The 27,302-nt window shown below is 45.5% G+C and overlaps 1 protein-coding gene across 1 annotated transcript in view; it reads right to left on the bottom strand.

The window, feature by feature from the left end:
- C4H8orf82 (chromosome 4 C8orf82 homolog) overlaps positions 1-27,302 on the bottom strand; it is a 47,273-nt gene that overhangs the window by 16,248 nt on the left and 3,723 nt on the right. Inside the window, exon 2 of the mRNA XM_063450222.1 lies at positions 24,516-24,564. Within this exon, the coding sequence (XP_063306292.1) occupies positions 24,516-24,564 (49 nt within the window). The remainder of the gene's footprint in view (positions 1-24,515; positions 24,565-27,302) is intronic.

Genomic DNA, 27,302 nt, shown 5'->3' with positions numbered 1-27,302 from the left:
TAAGGCAAAGGAAAGGTTTTTTTACTGTAATGTGGAATTCTCTACCTGAAGAAGTGGTTTTATCAGAGTCCATACCGATGTTCAAACAGCTACTAGATGCATTCTTGCAAAAATAGAATATTCAAGGATATAATCTTTCAATGTAGGGTAATAACTGCTTGATCCAAGGATTAATCTGACTGCCATTCTGGGGTCAAGAAATATTTTTTTTCCTGGTTTGTTGCAAAATTGGAAGTGCTACAAACTGGTTTTTTTTTTTTTTTTGCCTTCTTTTGGATCAACAGCAAAAAACAAATGTGAGGAAGGCTGAACTTGATGGATGCAAGTCTCTTTTCAGTTATGTAACTATGTGTATATATATATAACGGCCTACACTATGTGTATATGTAAAACTACCTACACTTTGTATATATGTATATTGCTCTACTCTATGGATAACGGCCTACGCTATGTGTCTATGTATAACAACATACACTATGTGTCTGTGTATAACGACCTACACTATGTGTCTGTGTATAACGACCTACGCTATGTGTCTATGTATAACGACCTACGCTATGTGTCTATGTATAACGACCTACACTATGTGTCTGTGTATAACGACCTACGCTGTATATGCAAGAGCAGATTTTAAGATACCGGTCTGTCACTGGGGAGTAATTTGTGCTGAAATTTGTACTATAGAACTGATGATTTGCCATTTTTAAATTATAATCTATCAACAATTGAAGTTAATGCTTCCTTTCCAGCAGATAATCTATTTAAAGAGGCCCCAATGAATGGTGCGAAGATCAGGACAATACACAATAAATCAAAGTCCACTGATCTCCAGGGCTTGCCCCTCCATATGGAATGCCCTCCAGTCCTTAAAAACACACTTCTTTAGAGAAGCCCAGCAGCTCGCCCCTCCTCCTCTTCCCCTACAACCTTCCTTTGCCGTCTCCCACCTAGTGTGCAGACCACCTAATTCCCTCACTTCTCTCAGTGATTTGTCCCTCATTTTTTTAGATTGTAAGCTTTTTTGGGCAGTGCCCTCTTTACAAACTGTTCCGGTATCTCAAACATGCTTTGTTAGAATTGTTTGTGTTGTTGGGGTGGGGGGGCTTGACCGCCATACTGAACAGTCACAGCAAGCGTGTGCTCTTCTACAATCTTAATATCTAGACTATTGTGGCACAATTTCATGCAGCAAATCGACCTACACTACTATGTACCCAAGTCTACTGTTTGCAGGGCAATCGTATTGCAGGCTCCAGCTATCATGGACACTGTGGCTGAGATCATCTGGAAAACAGCCTTTGTGGCCTAGTGTGTTCTCGAGGGGAGAAGTGGCTAATCTTTCTGACTGGGAAGAAGGCTTTCATGAGGCATTTGACCCTCTGCAAGCAGTTCTGGAAGTTCTGGAAGAACCTAAGTGATCCAGCACCACAACAAACTCGAGTTATTGCAGCATGTGCCAAGTTGCTACTCGACAATGAGGCCACAGTTTTGAACCGCCGTCCTGGGTGGGGTGCCACAATGGAATTTACAGCAGAGAACAGTCCACATACCTGGGACCTCCATCAGTGCCCAGGATTTTTTGGAGCCATACCCTGGAGATAGGGAGGGTTGCCCATGGAAATAGAGTCTAGTTCCTATTGACGCCCAGGGCTGGAGTGTAGCTGCTCAGGGGCAATGTGGCGTATATTCAGACAGCAACAACTGTACCGTACACCTCTCTGCGACCTGACTGGCACTTCATCTGAGCACGGGCATAGGTTAAATAGGCTTAAATGCAGGGCCTTCTACTAAAGCTGGGCTATCTGGCTAGGGCACTATATATTCTACACTACAGCCGATTATTACCGTAATATTTTCTTTACAGTTGTTTTTTCAAGTTTCTTTTGTTGTGTTGCATATGGATCTGCCAAAGCTTATTTCTACAGCCCAGCATTCTATCTCCTTGGTGAGGTTATCATTCCTTACCTGGATTAGCTGATCTCTACGTGGGGTCTGGGACGGCCTCTTTCGAAGGTTGCATGCTTAAATTCTGCTGCTTCGGAGGTTACTCCTATACCACTACCTCCGCTAGTATTCCTACAAGATTCCGGGGTCTTTAATCGCAGTTGCATGTTATACTCACTTATATCACTGCCTAAAAGTTTGTTTTAAACATGCTCCATTGCTATACTTAGAATTTCTTATTTTAAAATGTGCAGTTACGTTTTACAACCAGCCATTACAGCAGTGTGCAAGCAAAAGATCACTTTGTCACATGTCTGGTACTTGCCAATTGGTTTATATGTTATCTCAGCGTGTATCAAGCACCACATTAACCTGCCCTATGGAATAACGTCATGGAATCAACCCATATACAGATATCCCTTACTAACCTGCCCTATGGAATAACGTCATGGAATCAGCCACCATACAGATACCCCTCATTAGCCTGCCTTATGGAATAACGTCAAGGAATCAGCCCTCGTACAGATACCCCTCATTAGCCTGCCCTATGGAATAACGTCAAGGAATCAGCCCTCGTACAGATACCCCTCATTAGCCTGCCCTATGGAATAAAGTCATGGAATCAGCCCTCGTACAGATTCCCCTCACTAACCTGCCCTATGGAATAACGTCATGGTATCAGCCCTCGTACAGATACCCCTCATTAGCCTGCCCTATGGAATAACCTCATGGAATCAGCCCTCGTACAGATACCCCTCATTAGCCTGCCCTATGGAATAACGTCAAGGAATCAGCCCTCATACAGATACCCCTCACTAACCTGCCCTATGGAATAATGTCAAGGAATCCACCCTCGTACAGATACCCCTCATTAACCTGCCTTATGGAATAATGTCAAGGAATCAGCCCTCGTACAGATACCCCTCACTAACCTGCCCTATGGAATAACCTCATGGAATCAGCCCTCGTACAGATACCCCTCACTAACCTGCCCTATGGAATAACCTCATGGAATCAGCCCTTGTACAGATACCCCTCACTAACCTGCCCTATGGAATAACCTCATGGAATCAGCCCTCGTACAGATACCCCTCACTAACCTGCCCTATGGAATAACCTCATGGAATCAGCCCTCGTATAGATACCCCTCATTAACCTGCCCTATGGAATAACCTCATGGAATCAGCCCTCGTACAGATACCCCTCATTAACCTGCCCTATGGAATAACCTCATGGAATCAGCCCTCGTACAGATACCCCTCATTAACCTGCCCTATGGAATAACCTCATGGAATCAGCCCTCGTACAGATACCCCTCACTAACCTGCCCTATGGAATAACCTCATGGAATCAGCCCTCGTACAGATACCCCTCATTAACCTGCCCTATGGAATAACCTCATGGAATCAGCCCTCGTACAGATACCCCTCACTAACCTGCCCTATGGAATAACCTCATGGAATCAGCCCTCGTACAGATACCCCTCATTAACCTGCCCTATGGAATAACATCATGGAATCAGCCCTCGTACAGATACCCCTCATTAACCTGCCCTATGGAATAACCTCATGGAATCAGCCACCGTATAGATACCCCTCTTTACCTGCCCTATGGAATGACATAAAGGAATCAGCCACCGTATAGATACCCCTCTTTACCTGCCCTATGGAATGACATTTGTTTTCATTTATTTTTAGCTCCTTTTTGTTGAATATGCGCCAATTTTTCATCAACATGACTGATTTATGAATATGTCTGAAACTTTTCCCTATAAATTTGGGAGTCTTCTGAAATGGAAATTTTGGCAAAATCTACTGGAATTTACCATGAAGAAAACAGTCACCTCTTTTTTCAGAACACTTTGATAAATAGCTAACAACGTTTCTCCTTTCGATCTTTGCTTCCTCTGTGCTGACTGAAAGGTGCACATATACAGTTAAAGGGACATTATAGTCACCAGAACAATTACTGCTTATTGTATTTGTTCTGGTGAGTAGAGTCATTCCCTTCAGGCCTTTTGCTGTAAACACTGTCTTCATAAAATACAGTTTTTACATTACAGGCTTATGATAACTCCACTGGTCACTCCTCAGATGGCTGCTAGAGGTGTTTCCTGGGGCAGTGCTGCACAGTGTGACTGACATTCAGTGTCTCCACCCTCTGCATGCAGACATTGAACTTTCCTCATAGAGATGCATTGATTAAATTCATCTCTATGAGGAGATGCTAAATGGTCAGGGCTGTGTTGAGCTTGCGCTGGCTCTGCCCCTGACCTGCCTCCTTGATAAGCTCAGCCAATCCAATGCTTTCCTATGTGATTGGCTCAGAGAATCACATCTGATGATGTCAGTCAAGCAGGCAGATCAGGGGCAGAGGCAGCAGCTGCAGACTGCAATAAAAGTAAGATGTTACGATATTCTGGGGGTAGGGGGCTAGATGGTGGTTTTAACTCTATAGGGTCAGGAATACATGTTTTTGTTCCTGACGCTATAGTGTTCCTTTAACCCCTTAAGGACACATGACATGTGTGACATGTCATGATTCCATTTTATTCCAGAAGTTTGGTAAAATGACAGACATGGAGTCAAAATAGAGACACATAGATCCAGAGATGAATATCGTTCTGTGGATTTCTACATTTCATTTTATTTTTTTAGACCTCACACATCCTTAAATACAGGACATAAGTAAACATTACATTTTTGTAAAGTGATGATTTGTCTTTAAAGTTCATTTTTAGATATTGCTAACAGGTTACATTTCCTAGTTTTACAACAAAAACTCTGTTAAATGAAGAAGGCCTATTTTTAATAAAGACACAGTGGGATTCTCGGATCTTCCTGTCTATCAAATACATGAGGTCAGAGAATGACCTACAGAATCAGCTTAGAAAGGGATACCGTTAGTCTACTGACGGCAGATTCTGCTTTTCCAGAGTTCTGCATTGCAAGTGGGACACCAGATCAATAAAACACGGAGAACACATAAAACCGAACTATAGCCGTAACACTACAAAACCTTCCGAGATACAAAATGCCAATACAGATTGTTCAGGAAATACTCCCTTTATCGGATGCATAAAGATGTGTTTACGCTGGGAGAAGTGACAGTAGATGACAAATTAGCCAATTAAAGGGTTTATGAGACAATATATTTATAGAAACATTTTTGTTAGTCATTATAAACTGTCAGCGGGGACCACTTTGCTGCCCAACTGTTTGCAATCGAAAATGTTGTTATGTTCGCCCTTATAATAGCAGCCATTTATATGGACAGATGGGAAATCAGTGAGGGATGTCAGGGCTCCGTCACGCGCACAGCAGTAACGTTTACAGTGGATTTCACACACACAAAAAACAACACAGAACTTTTTTCCAAGCCACCATTTGGAAACATTTACCATTCCAATGTACTGTTCATTTTTGTGCTGTTCCTGCGCCGGTCGCTGCGAGCACCAACCTCCAGCTGCTCTCCCAACACTGCACTTTACCGACATGTTTCGCCATCTGCCGGTAATCAGCCTTAGTTAACACCTAATTTCTCACTATCTGATCAGCCCGTGAGTGCCCACTTTGCAGTATCAGGGCGACTGCCCAGGCTGTATCCTGACTGGCTTCCAAGATGCACTCACTGCCTGCTATACTTCGGTAATAATTTGTTTTGTCCATAAACGAATCGATTCGTCCCAGGCGAAAGCCTTTCACTCACCAAGAGAATGGATCCGTCCATTTCATTCCTAGACGGACCACTTAATGCAGATAAGGTTTTTGATTTGGACGAATCTAGTTGTTTACTGGCTTCTCTGTCCCCAATTCCTCCATGCTCACTCACTGTATAAAACATATGGCTAGGAGTTTGGAGAATAAAAGGTAGAGAGATGTAATTCACCATCGGGACAATAATCTTCTCTTTTTATACCTCCCATTAGGTTTTGTGAAGACAGATACAACTTGCTATTCCTCCTAATTCTGCTCAATCTCCTCTACTTTAATGCCAGAAACATTGAATATATTTTCCTCTGTCAGACACTGATTAGAGGTTGATTAGTGGATACAATCTACTCTATGTTAAACATATATTTTCTCTGCTTATAATGGGCAGACAGGAAGCCTATTACACAGATTCTTTCTTTTCGATGAAAGGTTGATGACATTAGTGAGATCTGGTGACATTTCTATTTATGACAGTTCATTCTTATTTTCTGTGTTCTACAGGATTAGCCCCCAGTTTTTTGGAAGTTCACAATAATTAGCCCCATTACTTCAATTGTATATCAATATCTATACCATCATTCATAACCTACAATGGCCTTCATTTAATATTTTTGGATAAGTTTAATATTTTAAAAGATATTTTAATAATTTTTGATATAGAAATATATTTCTTTGTCTTATATAACCAGTAACTGGTGTGGCATACAATGACAGTAAAATAAAGGTAAAGTTTTACCTGATAGGCACATACAATCTAGATTTAATGATAACAGGAATAAAAAAAAATATATACAATGTTTAGGCCTGACTGACCTTAATCATGTATCATATCATCACAAACTCAAGGAGTATCTCCAAAAGAATCCTTCAAAGATTTAAAAAACAAACAAACAAAAAAAAAACAGTCTTCTATAACATGTACTAAGATCCCATTAAAGGAAAACAGAAAAAAATAAACAATTTACTATATATACTCAATGTGTATGTAGTTTTTTTGTATGTGTTCATTAGGGGTACATTTAATATTGTCTGCAGCCCAAACTTTCTGTGACTGTCCAATCACAGACTTCCCAATGCAGCTCAATGAGAAGTCTTTGCAAGGCAGGTGCTCTAGGTAATTGCTGCCTCTTGAGTTTATCTCCACTGAGCTAAACAAACCAGGAAGTAACAGGACCAGTTATCTGATTAACAGCCGGGGGGGTGTAGCCATGTTAATTTTTTTAAAGTGGCAAAGTCTTTTGAAATCTGCCTTTTAAAAAAAAAAAAAGAGCTGAAGCTCTTTATGTGTTTGGAGTCCCTAATGTTGTACAGATGACATGTTAATATTACATCAGATGTTCTCCTCCTCTCCTCACCTCCCCACAGTGATCCATGAACCTCTCCTGCATTTCAAATGGTTTGTGATTACTCTTTGTGATTACTTTTTGCTGCAGCAGATTGTCTGATAACAGTCGAGTTTTGGCCAACCAAAAAAAAAAATATGCGGGATGCGGATATTGGCCCCTCAGCCAGATAAAAAGTAAAATTTTAATAAAAAAATACATTCATTAAAAATAGTTTTATTTAACTCTTATATATGTAACGGTCAAAATGTTATTCTGTGTATTCAGTTATTTTAATGTGATTGCAATTCATTGTATTTATTCAAATTTGATATAAAATCCACGACAGAGACACACAGCAGTATCTGAGGATAACCAAGAATGGGAAATGAATAAGGATAAAATGTAGCTGGTAATTACACTTACTATCCAGCGATGGCGTTAGTGACACTACAGTCTGTTCTCCTCCTCACCTCCTAATCTGTTCACTTTCAATCGATTTATCCTAAAATACATAATGCAAAATATGGACTACTGTATTTTATGTATTTTCCTCTACTTGACAAGAGTAGCTGGCTTTTTTAGGTTTCCTCACGCTAGCGCTGGCTGGGGGAATAATCACAGACAATATCTATGGAGGCTCCTGCAGGATCATCCATAGATCTCAGTGTTGTACTCTCACACATGCCGAGAGTACAAAGACAATATCTATGGAGGCTCATGCAGGATCATCCATAGATCTCAGTGTTGTACTCTCACACACGCCGAGAGTACAAAGACAATATCTATGGAGGCTCCTGCAGGATCATCCATAGATATCAGTGTTGTACTCTCAAACATGCCGAGAGTACAAAGACAATATCTATGGAGGCTCCTGCAGGATCCTTCATAGATCTCAGTGTTGTACTCTCACACATGCCGAGAGTACAAAGACAATATCTATGGAGGCTCCTGCAGGATCATCCATAGATCTCAGTGTTGTACTCTCACACATGCCGAGAGTACAAAGACAATTTCTATGGAGGCTTCTGCAGGATCATCCATAGATCTCAGTGTTGTACTCTCACACACGCCGAGAGTACAAAGACAATATCTATGGAGGCTCCTGCAGGATCCTTCATAGATGTCATTGTTGTACTCTCACACATGCAGAGAGTACAAAGACAATGTGACGAAACCAATCTCGCCACATTGTATTGGAGGAGCCTGGTTGCCCGCCTGCTGCCTTTGGACTATGGCCCTGGGAGATTGGGCCCTTTACAAACAGTATTCGGCCCTAACAGAGTGCATGTCACTCATTCTGGCCCTTTAAATACAGTGGGGCCATTCGGTACTTGCCCTGTGTGAGCAGTGATACTCCCCAGATAGCTATGCCATGGAGCCTATTCATATAATGAAAGACTATGGGAAAGACTTTGGCTCCATGCCAATTAAACTGTATTTGTGTGGTCTGCGTGCCATTCACCTAATAATGTGCACGCAGACCTGAGCTATCTGGGGATATGTTAAATGTCTGTGTTTAATGTATAAAATATGACTTTATGTATTTTAAAGAGTTTTATGTTGTTTTGCAACCATGTGGTTAATGGAGTCTGCCTCTAGTCCTGGATAATTAGATTTCTTCTCCAATTATCTCCAGGGCAGAAGGGAGGAAGCCAGGATGCATTGTGGGGATGTTTTACTTTTACTGTTTGAGCCAGGGGGAATAAAAGATAATTTTATTAACTTTTGAACCCCTGGTCTGATTCATGCCATTTTTTAATATGTTGTTCCCCTGAATGGATTGATTGTGGATATGTATTTTTATGTGAATGTGATGTATGGTTTTAAAGTTATGAAAGTTGTGTAAAAGTATATTTTGAACTGTACACATAATGGGATTAAGTGTCACACTAAGGGGAGGGGATGTGTGGGAGGTAACATCTATGTTATTGGTTATTTTATGCCTCCCCCTGGGTGTGGCCTGTATGTGTACTCATGTAATAAAAACCAGGCTGGGTGCCCAGCACCTCAGACCACTGCTTGACCTTCAACACGGAGCCTTGTCTCGTTCTTGGGGGGATTCACTGTATGCTGTTGGAGATTTGACTGCTAGGAGTGTAAGCTGATGTCTGCTTTTCCTATTCATCTGCTAGCAGCTATTTGTGAGGTTCCAGCTGGAGTGCTACCTTATTCACCTATATCCAGTTCGTGAGTTTTGGTGCTTTTACAGTAGCTGTGCCTTTCTGAGAAAAGGGGATTATCGCCTAAACGGATTTTAACCCCTCATATGCTGAAACGGTCCGTTACAATTGGTGGCAGCGGTGGGATCGTTCCTACAGCCAGAAGGACAGCTACAGAACACCATTTCTTTGGATTTACAATTTGAGGACAACGCATGTCTGAGTACAGCGACCCTGACAGCACCAGGATGGAACCAGCAGTGGAGTACAATAAGGGTGTTGCGGTCGCCGGCCCGCCGAGCCTCACGGTCGTGCCCGACCGGCACGACCGCTCCGACTACACGAGCTTACCTGCTCGTCGGCGAGCCGGGAACCGCGCACATAGTTCTTCCGGGCATCGCGCCCGGATCCAAGATGGCGCCGACCGCGTGGTCGCGTCTATTACCAGCCCCGCCCCCGAGAATTATACCAACGTGTGCGTGACGTCACGACGTCAACGCACACGCACGTTTTGGGGTCAGAGGTCGCCCTCTGACCAATCATAGCCTAGAGAGGGGTATTTAAACCCCTAGCTTTCCCCATTACTTTGCCATGTCGTGGTGTCAGTTTCCTGGTTTCCTGAAAGTGCTATTCTCGTGTTTCTGATTTCCTGGTATCCTGATCCTTGGCGTTTCCCTGGTTATTCTGATCTCTGGTTTCCCTGACTTGGCTTGTTTATCGGTATTGAGTATTTTCTGGCTTCCTTGACCTCGGCTTTCCCTTTGACCATTCTCTGTCTCTAGCGTATTAGTCCGGCCATTCTAAGGACCGGTTTACGCTCTTTCCTATTATTTTCCTTTTCTTACTTATGTATATGTTTACATAGTTTCTGCGTGCTGGACCACATTACTAGTCGTGACATTACGACATGGCCATGGATCCTGCAGAACTATGCAAGCATATGATCGCATGTGAGAGTAGGGTGGAGGATATGGACCACAGGTTAGACCAATTTGCCCAGGCATTTCAGACCTTGCTCCAGAGGACTGCCTATTTAGAGGTCCCTCCGGTACCACCTGTGGTTCCGCCACCTGTAGTGGTTCCCGTACCACATAAACCACCGTCCATAACCTTGTCACCGCCCCCACGCTATGGAGGTGATTCTAAGGAATTCAGAGGTTTTTTAAACCAAATTGAATACCACTTTGAGGCCTCTCCAGGTTCATTCCCAACAGATAGATCTAAAATAGGCTATCTGATGAACCAATTAACTGGAAAAGCTTTGACCTGGGCTAACCCCTTATGGGAAAGTGGTGACGCAGTAGCTCGTGATTACAATACTTTTCTTACGGCTTTTAAAGCTACATTTGAACCTAAAGGCAGGGAGAAGAACGCTGCCAAAGCCCTTATGCGAATCAAGCAAGGCAGTCGTTCTGTAGCCGATTATGCTATAGAGTTCAGGACATTAGCGTCTGAGGTTGATTGGACCAATAGCGGTCTGGTGGCTGCTTTCTCTGAAGGTTTAGCTGAGAATATACAAGATGAGACTGCAGCTAGAGACCTTCCGGTTAGTCTAAATTAGTTTATTGCCTACATGATAGACATTGACAACCGGCTCAGAGAGAGAGAGAAAAACAAACAACGTAACAGACGCTCTAATTTGTCCATAGCTCCTCGTTTCTCTAACCCAGTGGTGAGTAGCCAGACGCCTCTTCCAGAACCAGAACCCATGCAATTGGGTAGTGCTAAACTCACTGAGGCAGAGAGACAACACAGACGTAACGAGGGGTTATGTATGTATTGTGGCAAGAAAGGGCATCTAAGGTCATCATGCCCGGTTCGGCCGGAAAACTTGCACACCTAAGGCACGTACGGGGACCGACCTTAGGTGTGATGTATATGTCCCCTAAATTGACTAAGAACCGTTTCCTTATCAAAGTAACCTTATCTTTCGAGAACACTACTATTCAATGTGAGGCTATGATTGACTCTGGGGCAGCGGAGAATTTCCTAGACAAGGAATTCTCTGCAAAACATCTCCTGCCCTTAAGACATAAAGAGAAACCTATAGCAGTCGAGGCCATTGATGGGAGGCCTCTTACCCAGCCTTTCATCACACACGAAACTCTGCCAATCACTGTTTCAGTGGGTGTTCTCCATTCTGAAGAAATGACCTTTCAAATTATCTCTTCACCTACAGTTCCGATAATACTCGGTTTCCCTTGGCTCCTTAAACACAATCCACGTTTGGATTGGATTGAAGGAGAGATTGTGAGTTGGGGTGAGAGATGCAAAGATGTCTGCTTTAAACAAATCCCACAACCTATTGGCACCATTAATGTTCCTGTTACACCTCCCTTGACCACACAAATTCCACAACAGTATATGGATTTGAAAGAGGTATTTAACAAGGTCCAGTCAGAAGGGTTACCTCCTCATAGACCTTATGACTGTACCATAAACTTATTACCAGGGACTGTGCCTCCCAAGGGAGGAATCTATGCCTTGTCCCCCCAGGAAAATCTTTGTTTAGAGGAATACATTAAGGAGGCTCTCAGAAAGGGTCATATCCGTAGGTCCTCCTCACCAGCCGGGGCTGGATTCTTCTTTGTCTCTAAAAAAGAAGGAGACCTACGCCCTTGTATTGATTATAGGGGTTTGAATAGGATTACCATTAAAAACGCCTACCCTATTCCCCTTATATCAGAACTATTTGACAGATTGAAGGGAGCTCGAGTCTTTACCAAGCTCGATCTCCGAAGTGCATACAATCTAGTCAGGATTAAGGACGGTCACGAATGGAAGACCGCATTTAACACCAGAATGGGACATTACGAATACCTGGTTATGCCGTTTGGATTATGTAACGCTCCAGCGGTATTCCAGGATTTTATTAACGATGTCCTAAGAGAGTACCTTCACATGTTCGTTCTAGTGTATTTGGACGACATTCTCATCTATTCCCCAGACCTAGAGACACATCACAAACATGTGAGAATTGTACTGAAAACCCTGTTACAAAACGGCCTTTACTGTAAACTGGAGAAATGCCAGTTTGACCAAACGGAGATACAATTCCTTGGATACGTTATATCTCCGTCTGGTTTCCAGATGGATCCTCGTAAACTGGAGGCAGTCTTACAGTGGCCATTACCCAAGGGCCTTAAAGCTACTCAACGCTTTATAGGTTTTGCGAATTACTACCGCAAATTCATAAGGGGATTTTCCTCCGTGATTTCCCCTATAACCAATTTAACAAAAAAAGGAACAAATTGTATATCTTGGCCCAAAGAAGCAAGAGAGGCATTTGAACAATTAAAATTTTTATTTTCCTCAGCACCTGTCCTGGCCCATCCTGATCCATCCAAACCATTTATCCTAGAGGTGGATGCATCAGAAACAGGAGTTGGAGCCATTCTGTCTCAAAGAGAAAGTCCTGATACGCCTTTACATCCCTGTGGATTTTACTCTCGCAAACTCACACCTGCAGAGAGGAATTACGACATAGGGAATAGGGAACTTTTGGCCATTGTACTTGCCCTTAAGGAATGGAGGCATCTCTTAGAAGGTTCCAAAGAGCCACTTTTGATCTTTACTGATCATAAGAATTTGGCTTATATTGGGGACGCTAAGAGACTGTCCTCTCGTCAGGCTAGGTGGTCATTGTTCCTCTCCCGATTCAATTTCGTAATTACGTACCGGCCTGGTACTAAAAACATCAAGGCAGATGCACTTTCTCGGCAGTTTGAGACAGATGAAGTACCAGAACAGGAGATATATCCTATTGTACCTCCTGAATGCCTCATTGCCACTACTGTTTCCGAAGTGTCTTCTCCACTCTTCTGTGCCATAATAGCAGATCAAACTCAGGCACCTGTGGGAAAACCTCCGGACAAACTGTATGTGTCACCTCAGTTTCAAAAGAAGATACTAGATTTGTTCCATGACAACCTCACAGCGGGCCATCCTGGAGTCCATAAAACTCTCTCAGCCGTCTCCAGGAGATTTTGGTGGCCTGCTCTTAGAAACGACATCAAAGATTATGTTGGGGCATGTCAAATATGTGCAGTTTCTAAAGTTCCTCCTAGGTCACCTCCTGGACTGTTACAACCACTGCCCATACCTAGTGCTCCCTGGACCCACTTGGCCATGGATTTCATTGTGGATCTACCCAGTTCAAACGGGTTTAATACAGTCCTTATGGTTATTGATAGATTCACGAAGATGGCACATTTCATCCCACTTAAGAAATTACCATCTGCTCAAGATCTTGTTCAAATATTCTTGAGAGAGATCTTTCGGTTGCACGGTGTACCCAAAAATATAGTATCTGACAGAGGTACCCAGTTTGTTTCTAGGTTTTGGCGTTCCTTTTGCAAACAATTGGGCATCGAACTCTCCTTTTCATCAGCATATCACCCTCAAACAAATGGAGCAGCAGAGAGGGCGAATCAGTCTTTAGAAGCCTATTTACGTTGCTTTATAAATGCCAATCAATCTAACTGGTATGAGCTCTTACCCATGGCTGAGTTCGCCAGAAACAACGCCACTCATGAATCTTCTAATCACAGTCCATTCTTTGTTAATCAGGGTTATCACCCCGCTGTTTTACCTTCTGCATTCTCAGACACAGAAATCCCCGCTTTGGACACCCGTTTAGAATCGATTCATGATACCTGGGATTCCGTCCATTCAGCTCTGCAAAAAGCCTCATTCCGAGCAAAGGTCCAAGCTGACAAGAAACGGGGCGCTAATCCTGTCTATCTTCCAGGTGACAGGGTGTGGCTCTCCACGAGACATATCAAGCTTAAGGTCCCATCCATGAAATTTGCCCCTCGGTACATTGGTCCCTTTCGAGTTACCCAACGTATTAATCCAGTGACCTATTCTTTGGCACTACCGGCTCATATGAGAATAGCGAATACTTTCCATGTGTCTCTGCTCAAGCCCCTTACTTGCAATCGCTACACCAGGGTATCCACTCCTCCTCCGCCCTTGGTAGTGGGTGATCAAGAAGAATACGAAGTCCATTCTATCATGGACTCCAAATTATCCAGAGGTGTCTTGTCCTATCTCGTTGACTGGAAGGGTTATGGTCCCGAGGAACGTTGTTGGGTTCCTGCTGACCGGGTCCATGCGCCCCGTCTTATCCGGTCGTTTCACAACCGCTTTCCTCTTAAGCCGGGTCCTTCCCGCCCGGTGCGCGGTCTTCGAGTGGGGGGTACTGTTGCGGTCGCCGGCCCGCCGAGCCTCACGGTCGTGCCCGACCGGCACGACCGCTCCGACTACACGAGCTTACCTGCTCGTCGGCGAGCCGGGAACCGCGCACATAGTTCTTCCGGGCATCGCGCCCGGATCCAAGATGGCGCCGACCGCGTGGTCGCGTCTATTACCAGCCCCGCCCCCGAGAATTATACCAACGTGTGCGTGACGTCACGACGTCAACGCACACGCACGTTTTGGGGTCAGAGGTCGCCCTCTGACCAATCATAGCCTAGAGAGGGGTATTTAAACCCCTAGCTTTCCCCATTACTTTGCCATGTCGTGGTTTCAGTTTCCTGGTTTCCTGAAAGTGCTATTCTCGTGTTTCTGATTTCCTGGTATCCTGATCCTTGGCGTTTCCCTGGTTATTCTGATCTCTGGTTTCCCTGACTTGGCTTGTTTATCGGTATTGAGTATTTTCTGGCTTCCTTGACCTCGGCTTTCCCTTTGACCATTCTCTGTCTCTAGCGTATTAGTCCGGCCATTCTAAGGACCGGTTTACGCTCTTTCCTATTATTTTCCTTTTCTTACTTATGTATATGTTTACATAGTTTCTGCGTGCTGGACCACATTACTAGTCGTGACAAAGGGTGACATGGATGACCGGGATGCAATAAGGAAAGGCATCTGGTACCAGGCCCTGGATAATGTACAATACCAGCGGGGTGAGAGTCTCCCCAGTGAAGAGCAGCGGTTGCAGAAGCAAGTGGCCCTGCGGATGCCCTTCCTGGGAGAGCAGCCCCTGGAGGAATGGGTGAAGGAACTAGAGCACCGGGTATGGCAGGAGCTATGGCTGGAGGATGCCTACCAGGCGCTCTGGTGGTATATGGCACAGTATATACCCTGGACAGCCGAACATGACAAGCCAGAGGGAGAGGAGTTTGATGGTCCTGGCTTGTTATGGGAGTCCTTTGCAGAGCCTGGCTTCGGGAGCCCTGCGCAAACCAGACTGCAGGACATTTTCTATGAGAGGGAGGCTAGGCATGAGTGGGATGACCCCCATGAGGTAGAGCAAGACCTGGCTCACCTAGCAACCCTGGAGTGGGAACTGGAGCAAAACTACCAAGATCTCTTCCACTTCATTGGGAAGGCTCAGCAGGACAGTAAGGTGACAGACCCAGATCCAGACCCCTTCCGCTGGGAAGATATTGTAGAGATTTACTGGGAAGAACCCCAGGTGGCCGGTAGAGATGGGACCGAGGTCTCTCCACCGGTCCTGCAGGGAATTGGGAGCCCAGTCTCCATTCCCCAGCGGCAGGCTGAGTTACAGGGGGCAGAGGTAGTTGGTCCTACCCCCCAGCAGCAGAGTGATATGCCGGGAAGGCAGTGTGAAGTGCAGGGAGAGGAGAGCAGCGTCCTCCCTCCCCAGCGGCAGGCTGAGTTACAGGGGGCAGAGGTAGTTGGTCCTACCCCCCAGCAGCAGAGTGATATGCCGGGAAGGCAGTGTGAAGTGCAGGGAGAGGAGAGCAGCGTCCTCCCTCCCCAGCGGCAGGCTGAGTTACAGGGGGCAGAGGTAGTTGGTCCTACCCCCCAGCAGCAGCGTGATTTTTTGGGAATAGAGAGCACAGTCTCCTTTCCCCAGCGGCAGAGTGTCCAGCAGGGAATAGAGAGCCCAGTCTCCTTTCCCCAGCAGCAGGACACTGTATTGGGAGAAGAGACAGTCGGTCTCCCTCCACAGATGATGGAAGTATGTATGGGAGAGGAGCTTGCTACCACCTCTCCCCAGCGGCGGATCATTGATATGCAGGGAATAGAGAGCCCAGTCTCCTTTCCCCAGCGGCAGAGTGTCCAGCAGGGAATAGAGAGCCCAGTCTCCTTTCCCCAGCAGCAGGACACTGTATTGGGAGGAGAGACAGTCGGTCTCCCTCCACAAAGGTGGAAAGTATGTATGGGAGAGGAGCTTGCTACCACCTCTCCCCAGCGGCGGATCCGTAATGTGCAGGGAATAGAGAGCCCAGTCTCCTTTCCCCAGCGGCAGAGTGTTCTAGTGGGAGAGGAGCCTGTTACCCCCTCTCCCCAGCGGCAGCTTAATATACCAGGGGGAGACTGTAAACCCCCCACCGGTGCAGATGGGACCGTGGTCTCTGCACTCACCACACAGGGGGTAGGGACGGTCGGTCCTACCCCCCCACGACAGAGCTGTGTATCCAAGGGGGAGACAACCGGTCTCCCCACTCAGCAGCAGAGCTATGCAACTAAGGGGGAGACAGTCCGTCTCCAGCAACCAGGCTCCAACCAGACTACTCCGGTGGTAGTGCTGGCACCAGGACAGAGTACCGCTGGTCTCTGCCCACTCAGCAACCCACCAAGGCAGCCTACCAGTCCCCTACACAGCCGTGGTGAGGCACCTGGACATGGACAAACTTCTCCTCTACCCAGGTGTAGTAACTATTTATTGTGGGTGGGCTGTACTGTTTTTTTTGCTTTATGGGTGGGTTGCTGGACTAACAAGGGCACTGACCGGCAGGAGGTCAGGTACCCTGTTAGTCTTTTTGGAAAGGGGGAGAGATGTGACGAAACCAATCTCGCCACATTGTATTGGAGGAGCCTGGTTGCCCGCCTGCTGCCTTTGGACTATGGCCCTGGGAGATTGGGCCCTTTACAAACAGTATTCGGCCCTAACAGAGTGCATGTCACTCATTCTGGCCCTTTAAATACAGTGGGGCCATTCGGTACTTGCCCTGTGTGAGCAGTGATACCCCCCAGATAGCTATGCCATGGAGCCTATTCATATAATGAAAGACTATGGGAAAGACTTTGGCTCCATGCCAATTAAACTGTATTTGTGTGGTCTGCGTGCCATTCACCTAATAATGTGCACGCAGACCTGAGCTATCTGGGGATATGTTAAATGTCTGTGTTTAATGTATAAAATATGACTTTATGTATTTTAAAGAGTTTTATGTTGTTTTGCAACCATGTGGTTAATGGAGTCTGCCTCTAGTCCTGGATAATTAGATTTCTTCTCCAATTATCTCCAGGGCAGAAGGGAGGAAGCCAGGATGCATTGTGGGGATGTTTTACTTTTACTGTTTGAGCCAGGGGGAATAAAAGATAATTTTATTAACTTTTGAACCCCTGGTCTGATTCATGCCATTTTTTAATATGTTGTTCCCCTGAATGGATTGATTGTGGATATGTATTTTTATGTGAATGTGATGTATGGTTTTAAAGTTATGAAAGTTGTGTAAAAGTATATTTTGAACTGTACACATAATGGGATTAAGTGTCACACTAAGGGGAGGGGATGTGTGGGAGGTAACATCTATGTTATTGGTTATTTTATGCCTCCCCCTGGGTGTGGCCTGTATGTGTACTCATGTAATAAAAACCAGGCTGGGTGCCCAGCACCTCAGACCACTGCTTGACCTTCAACACGGAGCCTTGTCTCGTTCTTGGGGGGATTCACTGTATGCTGTTGGAGATTTGACTGCTAGGAGTGTAAGCTGATGTCTGCTTTTCCTATTCATCTGCTAGCAGCTATTTGTGAGGTTCCAGCTGGAGTGCTACCTTATTCATCTATATCCAGTTCGTGAGTTTTGGTGCTTTTACAGTAGCTGTGCCTTTCTGAGAAAAGGGGATTATCGCCTAAACGGATTTTAACCCCTCATATGCTGAAACGGTCCGTTACAGACAATATCTATGGAGGCTCCTGCAGGATCCTTCATAGATCTCAGTGTTGTACTCTCACACATGCCGAGAGTACAAAGACAATATCTATGGAGGCTCCTGCAGGATCATCCATAGATCTCAGTGTTGTACTCTCACACATGCCGAGAGTACAAAGACAATATCTATGGAGGCTCCTGCAGGATCCTTCATAGATCTCAGTGTTGTACTCTCACACATGCCGAGAGTACAAAGACAATATCTATGGAGGCTCCTGCAGGATCCTTCATAGATCTCAGTGTTGTACTCTCACACATGCCGAGAGTACAAAGACAATTTCTATGGAGGCTTCTGCAGGATCATCCATAGATCTCAGTGTTGTACTCTCACACACGCCGAGAGTACAAAGACAATATCTATGGAGGCTCCTGCAGGATCCTTCATAGATGTCATTGTTGTACTCTCACACATGCAGAGAGTACAAAGACAATATCTATGGAGGCTCCTGCAGGATCCTTCATAGATCTCAGTGTTGTACTCTAACACACGCCGAGAGTACAAAGACAATATCTATGGAGGCTCCTGCAGGATCCTTCATAGATCTCAGTGTTGTACTCTCACACACGCCGAGAGTGCAAAGACAATATCTATGGAGGCTCCTGCAGGATCCTTCATAGATCTCAGTGTTGTACTCTCACACACGCCGAGAGTACAAAGACAATATCTATGGAGGCTCCTGCAGGATCCTTCATAGATCTCAGTGTTGTACTCTCACACACGCCGAGAGTACAAAGACAATATCTATGGAGGCTCCTGCAGGATCCTTCATAGATCTCAGTGTTGTACTCTCACACATGCCCGAGAGTACAACAGTGACGCGGGGTGCTGGCAGGTAAAGCGTCCGGAGCTGAAAAAGATTAAACAGATGCACTTGGCGGTGGTGTGGGACAACTTCAGGTAAGTAAAACTTGCCTATCCCTGCACGCAATAGCCAACAAGTGAAGTGGCAAAATTGCCAAGTGGCATTCAACAAGTTTATCACTGGTTTACCATATGTTTTAATTAGTTTGCAAAAATTCATTGCTCTCTACCTAGACCTGCAATCCTCTACTGACACCTGGTGGTTAAAAGCAGGAAATGAACAATATCACACTCTAACCCTGGGAAGTGGTTAATAATATTGCACTGTTGTGTCTTTCTCATCTCAAATGTTTCTCAACTCCATTTCCTATGATCCTTCGAAAGCCATTAAACTGGAGGATGAACGGAGATAGCGTATAGCCCTTATATCAGATAACGGAGGGTAACGCAGATAGTGTACAGCCCTTAGATCAGATAACGGAGGGTAACGCAGATAGCGTACAGCCCTTATATCAGATAACGGAGGGTAACACAGATAGCGTACAGCCCTTATATCAGATAACGGAGGGTAACGCAGATAGCCTACAGCCCTTATATCAGATAACGGAGGGTAACGCAGATAGCGTACAGCCCTTATATCAGATAACGGAGGGTAACGCAGATAGCGTACAGCCCACATATCAGATAACGGAGGGTAACGCAGATAGCGTACAGACCTTATATCAGATAACGGAGGGTAACGCAGATACCGTACAGCCCTTATATCAGATAACGGAGGGTAACGCAGATAGCGTACAGCACTTATATCGGATAACGGAGGGTAACGCAGATAGCGTACAGCCCTTATATCAGATAACGGAGGGTAACGCAGATAGCGTACAGCCCTTATATCAGATAACGGAGGGTAATGCAGATAGCGCAAAGCCCTTATATAAGATAATGGAGGGTAACACAGATAGCGTACATCCATAGATCTCAGTGTTGTACTCTCACACACGCCGAGAGTACAAAGACAATATCTATGGAGGATCCTCAGGATCCTTCATAGATCTCAGTGTTGTACTCTCACACATGCCGAGAGTACAAAGACAATATCTATGGAGGCTCATGCAGGATCACGCCGAGAGTACAAAGACAATATCTATGGAGGCTCCTGCAGGATCCTCCATAGATCTCAGTGTTGTACTCTGACACACGCCGAGAGTAGAAAGACAATATCTATGGAGGCTCTTGCAGGATACTTCATAGATCTCAGTGTTGTACTCTCGGCGTGTGTGAGAGTACAAAGACAATATCTATGGAGGCTCCTGCAGGATAACGCCGAGAGTACAAAGACAATATCTATGGAGGCTCCTGCAGGATCCTTCATAGAGCTCAGTGTTGTACTCAGATAACCTATAGCCCTTAGATCAGATAACGGAGTGTAAAGCAGATAGCATACAGCCCTTATATCAGATAACGGAGGGTAACTCAGATAGCGTACAGCCCTTATATCAGATAAAGGGTAACGCAGATAGCGTAAAGCCTTGTATTAGATAACGGAGGGTAACGCAGATAGCGTACAGCCCTTGTATCAGATAACGGAGGGTAACGCAGATAGCGTAAAGCCTTGTATTAGATAACGGAAGGTAACGCAGATAGCGTACAGCCCTTATATCAGATAACGGAGGGTAACGCAGATAGCGTACAGCCCTTGTATCAGATAACAGTGGCGAAGTTGGTTTTGCCACAATTCTCCCCTTTACCAATTAGACTAACAGGGTACCTGACCTCCTGCCGGTCAGTGCCCTGGTTAGTCCAGCAACCCACCCACAAAACAGAAACAGCAGAGCAGCCCACCCACAATAAACAGTTACTACACCTGGGTGAGGGAGAATTTTGTCCAGGTTCAGGTGCCTCACCACGGCTGTGTGGGGGACTGGTAGGCTGCCTTGGTGGGTTGCTGAGGGGGCAGAGACCAGCGGTACTCTGTCCTGTTGCCAGCACTACCACGGGAGTAGTCTGGTTGGAGCCTGGTTGCTGGAGACCGACTGTCTCCCCTTTGGATATATCGCTCTGTGGCTGGGGGACAGGACCGACCGTCCCTACCCCTGGTGCTGTAAGTGCAGAGACTACGGTCCCATCTGCACAGATGTGGGGCTTAACATCTCCCCTTGGTGGGTTAGGCTGCCGCTGGAGAGTGGGTGTAACAAGCTCCTCTCTCTGGACGGTAAACTGCCGCTGGGGAGAGGGGTTAGCAGGCTCCTCTCCCTGCCACTCTCTCTGCTGGTGGAAAGGGAGACCAGTTGTCTCCCCTTTCATTCTCTTGTCCTGCTGCTGGGGTGCGAGACTGACTGTCTCTGCTCCCTGCAGGACACACTGCCGCTGGGGAGGAAGGACGGCACCTTCAGCTCCCTGGGGTACACACTGCCGCTTGGGAGGAAGGACGGCACCTTCTGCCCCCTGGGGTACACACTGCCGCTGGAGAGGAAGGACGGCACCTTCTGCTCCCTGGGGTACACACTGCCGCTGGGGAGGAAGGACGGCACCTACGGCTCCCTGGGTTACACACTGCCGCTGGGGAGGACGGACGACACCATCAGCTCCCTGGGGTACACACTGCCGCTGGGGAGGAAGGACGGCACCTTCCGCTCCCTGGGGTACACACTGCCGCTGAGGAGGAAGGACGATACCTTCTGCTCCCTGGAACACACACTGCCGCTGGGGAGGACGGACGACACCATCAGCTCCCTGGGGTACACACTGCCGCTGGGGTGGAAGGACGATACCTTCTGCTCCCTGGGACACACACTGCCGCTGGGGATCTGGGCCGACTGCCCAGCATCCCTGTAGGGCCGGTAGAGAGACCTCGGTCCCATCTCCACCTGCCTGCTGGGGGCCTTTCCAGTACCACTCCATGCAGTCCTCTACTTTGGGTTTCTCTGGTTTGTGTTGGAGGAGGATATCGGCTACCTCATCTCCTTGACCATGTCTCACCATTAACAGGATGAAATCGTACTCAAGATCACGTGACCTCTGGTTCTCTTGAAGCAGTTGCTGCACAGCTGCATCAACAATCTCCTTCCGGGGATTCGGGCCATATTTGGCTATTCTTCTCAGTACCTCAGTATCAAAATCTACGCCTTCATATCGATAGAACATGACTGCTGGTGGTGACGCTGTACGGGTACTGGCGTTGCCCTCACTTTGTAAATCCAGGGGATGGTGTTACCTGTAGCTGTCCTTCTGGTTGTAGGAACGATCCCGCCGCTTGCCACCAATTGTAACGGACCGTTTCACTTACAAGAGGATAAAATCCGTTTAGGCGATAATCCCCTTTTTGAGAGACAGGCACAGCTACTGCAGAACACCAAACTCCCGAACTGGATACAAGATAACACTCCGAACTGGAACAGCTGAACAAGAAAAGCATACAATCCGCTTACACTCCTGGCAGTCAGCTTACAATCCAATTCCCCCCAAGAACGAGATGACACTTCATTTTGAGGGTTAAACAGGAACTGAGGACTGGCTCATCCAGCCTGGCTTTTATTTCCAACTCACACATACAGGCCACACCCAGGGGGAGGCATAAAAGAACCAATGACATAGATGTTACCTCCCACACATCCCCTCCCCTTAGTGTGACACATAATCCCATTATGCATACAGTTTAAAATATACTTTTACACAACTTTCCTAACTCTAAAACCATACATCACATTCACATAAAAATACATATCCACAATCAATCCATTCAGGGGAACAACATATTAAAAAATGGCATGGATCAGACCAGGGGTTCAAAAGTTAGTAAAGTATCTTTTAAAACCCCTAGCTTCCCAGCTCAGACTGTTTTTTACAGAGCCTTCTCTGTGCTGGAGAAGTAATCTAATTATCTCCAGCACAGAGACAGACTCCATTAACCACATGGTTACAGAAAGACATAAAACACTTTAAAATACAGAAAATTACTTTTTAACCATAACACACAGACATTTCACATATCCCCAGATAGCTGGGATCTGAGCGCACAAAACTACCGAATAGCGCGCAGATCCTATTCACACAGTACAATTGCCATGGAGCTAAAGTCTTTCCCATAGTCTTTCATTATATGAATAGGCTCCATGGTATAGCTATCTGGGGTATCACATTCCCATAAAGTCTGGTCCATAGTCCAAAGGCAGCAGGCGGGCAACCAGGCTTCTCCAGTTCACAGTGGCGAAGTTGGTTTCGCCACAGAGGGTAACGCAGATAGTGTACAGCCTTTATATCAGATAACGGAGGGTAACGCAGATAGCGCAAAGCCCTTATATAAGATAACGGAGGGTAACGCAGATAGCGTACAGCCCGTATATCAGATAACGGAGGGTAACGCAGATAGCGTACAGCCCTTATATCAGATAACGGAGGGTAACGCAGATAGCGTACAGCCCGTATATCAGATAACGGAGGGTAACGCAGATAGCGTACAGCCTTGTATTAGATAATGGAAGGTAACGCAGATAGCGTACAGCCCTTATATCAGATAACGGAGGGTAACGCAGATAGCGTAAAGCCTTGTATTAGATAACGGAGGGTAACGCAGATAGCGTACAGCCCTTGTATCAGATAACGGAGGGTAATGCAGATAGCGTAAAGCCTTGTATTAGATAACGGAAGGTAACGCAGATAGCGTACAGCCCTTATATCAGATAACGGAGGGTAACGCAGATAGCGTACAGCCCGTATATCAGATAACGGAGGGTAACGCAGATAGCGTACAGCCCGTATATCAGATAACGGAGGGTAACGCAGATAGCGTACAGCCCGTATAACAGATAACGGAGGGTAACGCAGATAGCGTACAGCCCTTATATCAGATAATGGAGGGTAACGCAGATAGCGTACAGCCCTTATATCAGATAACGGAGGGTAACGCAGATAGCGTACAGCCCGTATATCAGATAACGGAGGGTAACGCAGATAGCGTACAGCCCGTATATCAGATAACGGAGGGTAACGCAGATAGCGTACAGCCCGTATATCAGATAACGGAGGGTAACGCAGATAGCGTACAGCCCGTATATCAGATAACGGAGGGTAACGCAGATAGCGTACAGCCCGTATATCAGATAACGGAGGGTAACGCAGATAACGTACAGCCCGTATATCAGATAACGGAGGGTAACGCAGATAGCGTACAGCCCTTATATCAGATAATGGAGGGTAACGCAGATAGCGTACAGCCCTTATATCAGATAATGGAGGGTAACGCAGATAGCGTACAGCCCGTATATCAGATAATGGAGGGTAACGCAGATAGCGTACAGCCCGTATATCAGATAATGGAGGGTAACGCAGATAGCGTACAGCCCTTATATCAGATAACGGAGGGTAACGCAGATAGCGTACAGCCCTTATATCAGATAATGGAGGGTAACGCAGATAGCGTACAGCCCGTATATCAGATAACGGAGGGTAACGCAGATAGCGTAAAGCCTTGTATTAGATAACGGAGGGTAACGCAGATAGCGTAAAGCCTTGTATTAGATAATGGTTGTCCTATAAACATGTTCTGCAGGAGGCAGCATTGATCATAGTGAACACCCTCAGATGGTATTTACAAATCATCCACAACATGGTGGTCAGACTCCTCTTTAACATAAGAGCCCTAATGTCTGAAATTGCAGTGTACCTACCTTTGAAACAGGTAATGAAATTCTTTACTTTCGCATCATCTAAGAAAAGCTGGAAAAAAAAAGAAATAAAATAAAGATTTATTAAAGAGAAGCTTGTCTAAAACGTACAGTTAAAATATAATGGACTGCACATATTATACATGAACCAGCCTGGGGGAGGGGTACAGTGCAAGCACTCCCAGCTCTGGTCTTTGTCGAATTCTATTAAATACACCTGATTTAATGTCCTCTCAGGGAAGCTATGCATGACGTGAGCATACTTTATATGTTCTCAGTAACCTTTCTAGACTCTCTCATACTGTTCTGCGAGACTGGCTGTGCTGATTTCACAAGCGTTCACTACAGTCATACCTTTTCCTGAAAAAAACAACGTCGTGTTTTACGTACAGTGAATTACATAGAAAGGGCTTATTATGGGTAATACACTCCCTTGGAAGAGTCGATATTCGGCGAATCGCACGTCGGGACATTTGTAGCAGAGGGTGGAAGGGATTATGCTGCACCTAACACTTCTGTCCCGGATTAGCCACCCTGCTATATTATTTTAACTAATCATATGATACGTAGCTATTAGGTATTTTTGGCTACATTTCTTACGTTAGGGGGGAAGGAGATTTTGCTACCACTTTGGCACTGGGTGATGGGAGTTGGAGTTCCGGGAGTTTCCTGGAAGACTGAGACTATTTTTTTACCTTGATAAAATCCCCGTGCCATAGGTGCTATTACCTGACAGGGGTAGTACCTTCTAGTATATATCTCCCTTTTTTATTTCACGGTTTGTAATTGTATATATGGATTATAACCCAAAGTAAATTACAAGTTATATTTTATTTTTACCAGTCTATATGGGGGTGCTCCAATATTCTTAAAGCTTGGAAGGGGAATTGCTCAGACCTATCTATTCCCTATCTAGTGTTTTGCTCTCTATTTCTTAGTTATATTCTATCTAGGGGTTACCCCCCATTAAGTATTAGCACCCTGACACACTCTCTCTACTCTTTCTCTGACTTAGCAATGGGTAATACATTGCACTCCAAATGAAAAATATGGGGGGACCAGGATTGACAGAGAAGTTGCAGCCACCTTTTTTGGGAGGGACGTTGAAATCTAAGCTATACATTTAAATTAAACGTCTGATAAAACTGTGCCTCAACGGAGATTGCCACAGCAGAGTTCTGCTGAAAACCTGCCTGCAGAAATGCCTGTTGTGGCAGCGGATCAGAACGCAGTGAGAGCTATTCATTAAAACTCTTAGAACCTCTGATACCTACTGTCAGCACAGCCCGCATCGTGTCAGTGGACACCCGGCTATCACACTGCTGGCAGAGACATACAGATATCTCACACCATGGTTTCAGCCTTCTAAGGGCCTCGTTAGCATGGTGTAGCTGATATCTCTCCAGGAACAGTGAGCATGGGGTCATCATTCATTGCAACAAAAACAGAGAATATGAGAACTCTGAGGACAAGCAATGGCTCAGAGAAACCTCAATAGCCCTTCGGTTAGTCAGTCTGAAAAATGTTCCTGCTCACTTGTTAAATAACAGAGAGTAACTGTACCATAATATGTTACCCGGCTCTGCTGTGACTTCTTAATTTATTAAACAAACACCTAGTACCATAACAACATACACTGATCAGCCACACCATTAAAACCACCTGCCTGATATCATGTAGGTCCCCCTTCTCCTTGCCCTGTGGTATCTGGCACCAAGAAACGTGTCCTGTGGTATTAGCCACCGAGACATTAGCAGCAGATCTTTTAAGTCCTGCAAGTTGCATGGTGGGGCCTCCCACCATGCAATTTCTAAATTTTTTCCCACTTCCAACTCATGGAATTCATGTTCTGACTGTTCATGTACTGCCCAATAAATCTCACCCATTGACAGGTTCCATTATAATAATATAATCAATGTTATCCACTTCACCTGTCAGTGGGTTTGATGTTGTGGCTGATCAGTGTGTGCTACTTGCAAGAGATCCCATGCCACTATCTCACTGAATAAAGTTACTAATACCTGCAGCGATTTGCAAAACTCATTCGGCTAAAACCCATGTCACTGCAAGAAGCTTAGCATCTACCGCTAAACTTCCAGGTATCTGTAGGTGAGAAAAAGCAATGCAACCTAGAGTGAAGCAGCCTGCGCTGTATCTGTGAAATGCTCATCTCCCTTTAGAAATAAGGGGAGCATCCCGAATGTCAGCCTAGTCTGGGCACAACTCACTGCAGAAACAGGGGATTTGCAGGAACTTCATTAGACATAGTATGTAATTCTAACACTATTGTGACCTGTTATGAAGGAGAAAGGTGAATAACGTACATTTTAGCCCTTGCCGCAGTGCTCTCAACATTGCCAGCCTTGTCTCCTTCGCATAGCAAAGCACAGGAGGCTGGAGCACATCTGCAGCATAATGCTGTGCTGTGCCATTCAAATGGTAGAGGCATTTTAACCCTGCAATGTAAACTACTATAAACTACCAGGGCATGGCACCCAGACAGCTTCACTGAGATACTGTCCTATTAAAGCCAAAGTATATGAATGGAAAGCAGAACAGAATTATTCCAGGGAGGCTACTTGAACCATAGATAGAAAATGCACATTACTGGGAGTATTATTGCCGTGGAGCTCTGTTATACACTCAGACACATTACTGGGAGTATTATTGCTGTGGAGCTCTGTTATACACTCAGACACATTACTGGGAGTATTATTGCTGTGGAGCTCTGTTATACACTCAGACACATTACTGGGAGTATTATTGCTGTGGAGCTCTGTTACACACTCA

This window comes from Pelobates fuscus, chromosome 4 (assembly GCF_036172605.1).
Source record: "Pelobates fuscus isolate aPelFus1 chromosome 4, aPelFus1.pri, whole genome shotgun sequence".
Classification (NCBI taxonomy): Eukaryota; Metazoa; Chordata; class Amphibia; order Anura; family Pelobatidae; genus Pelobates; species Pelobates fuscus.
Note: the sequence above shows the minus strand (reverse complement) of the source record. Positions and strands in the feature narration are given on the sequence as shown.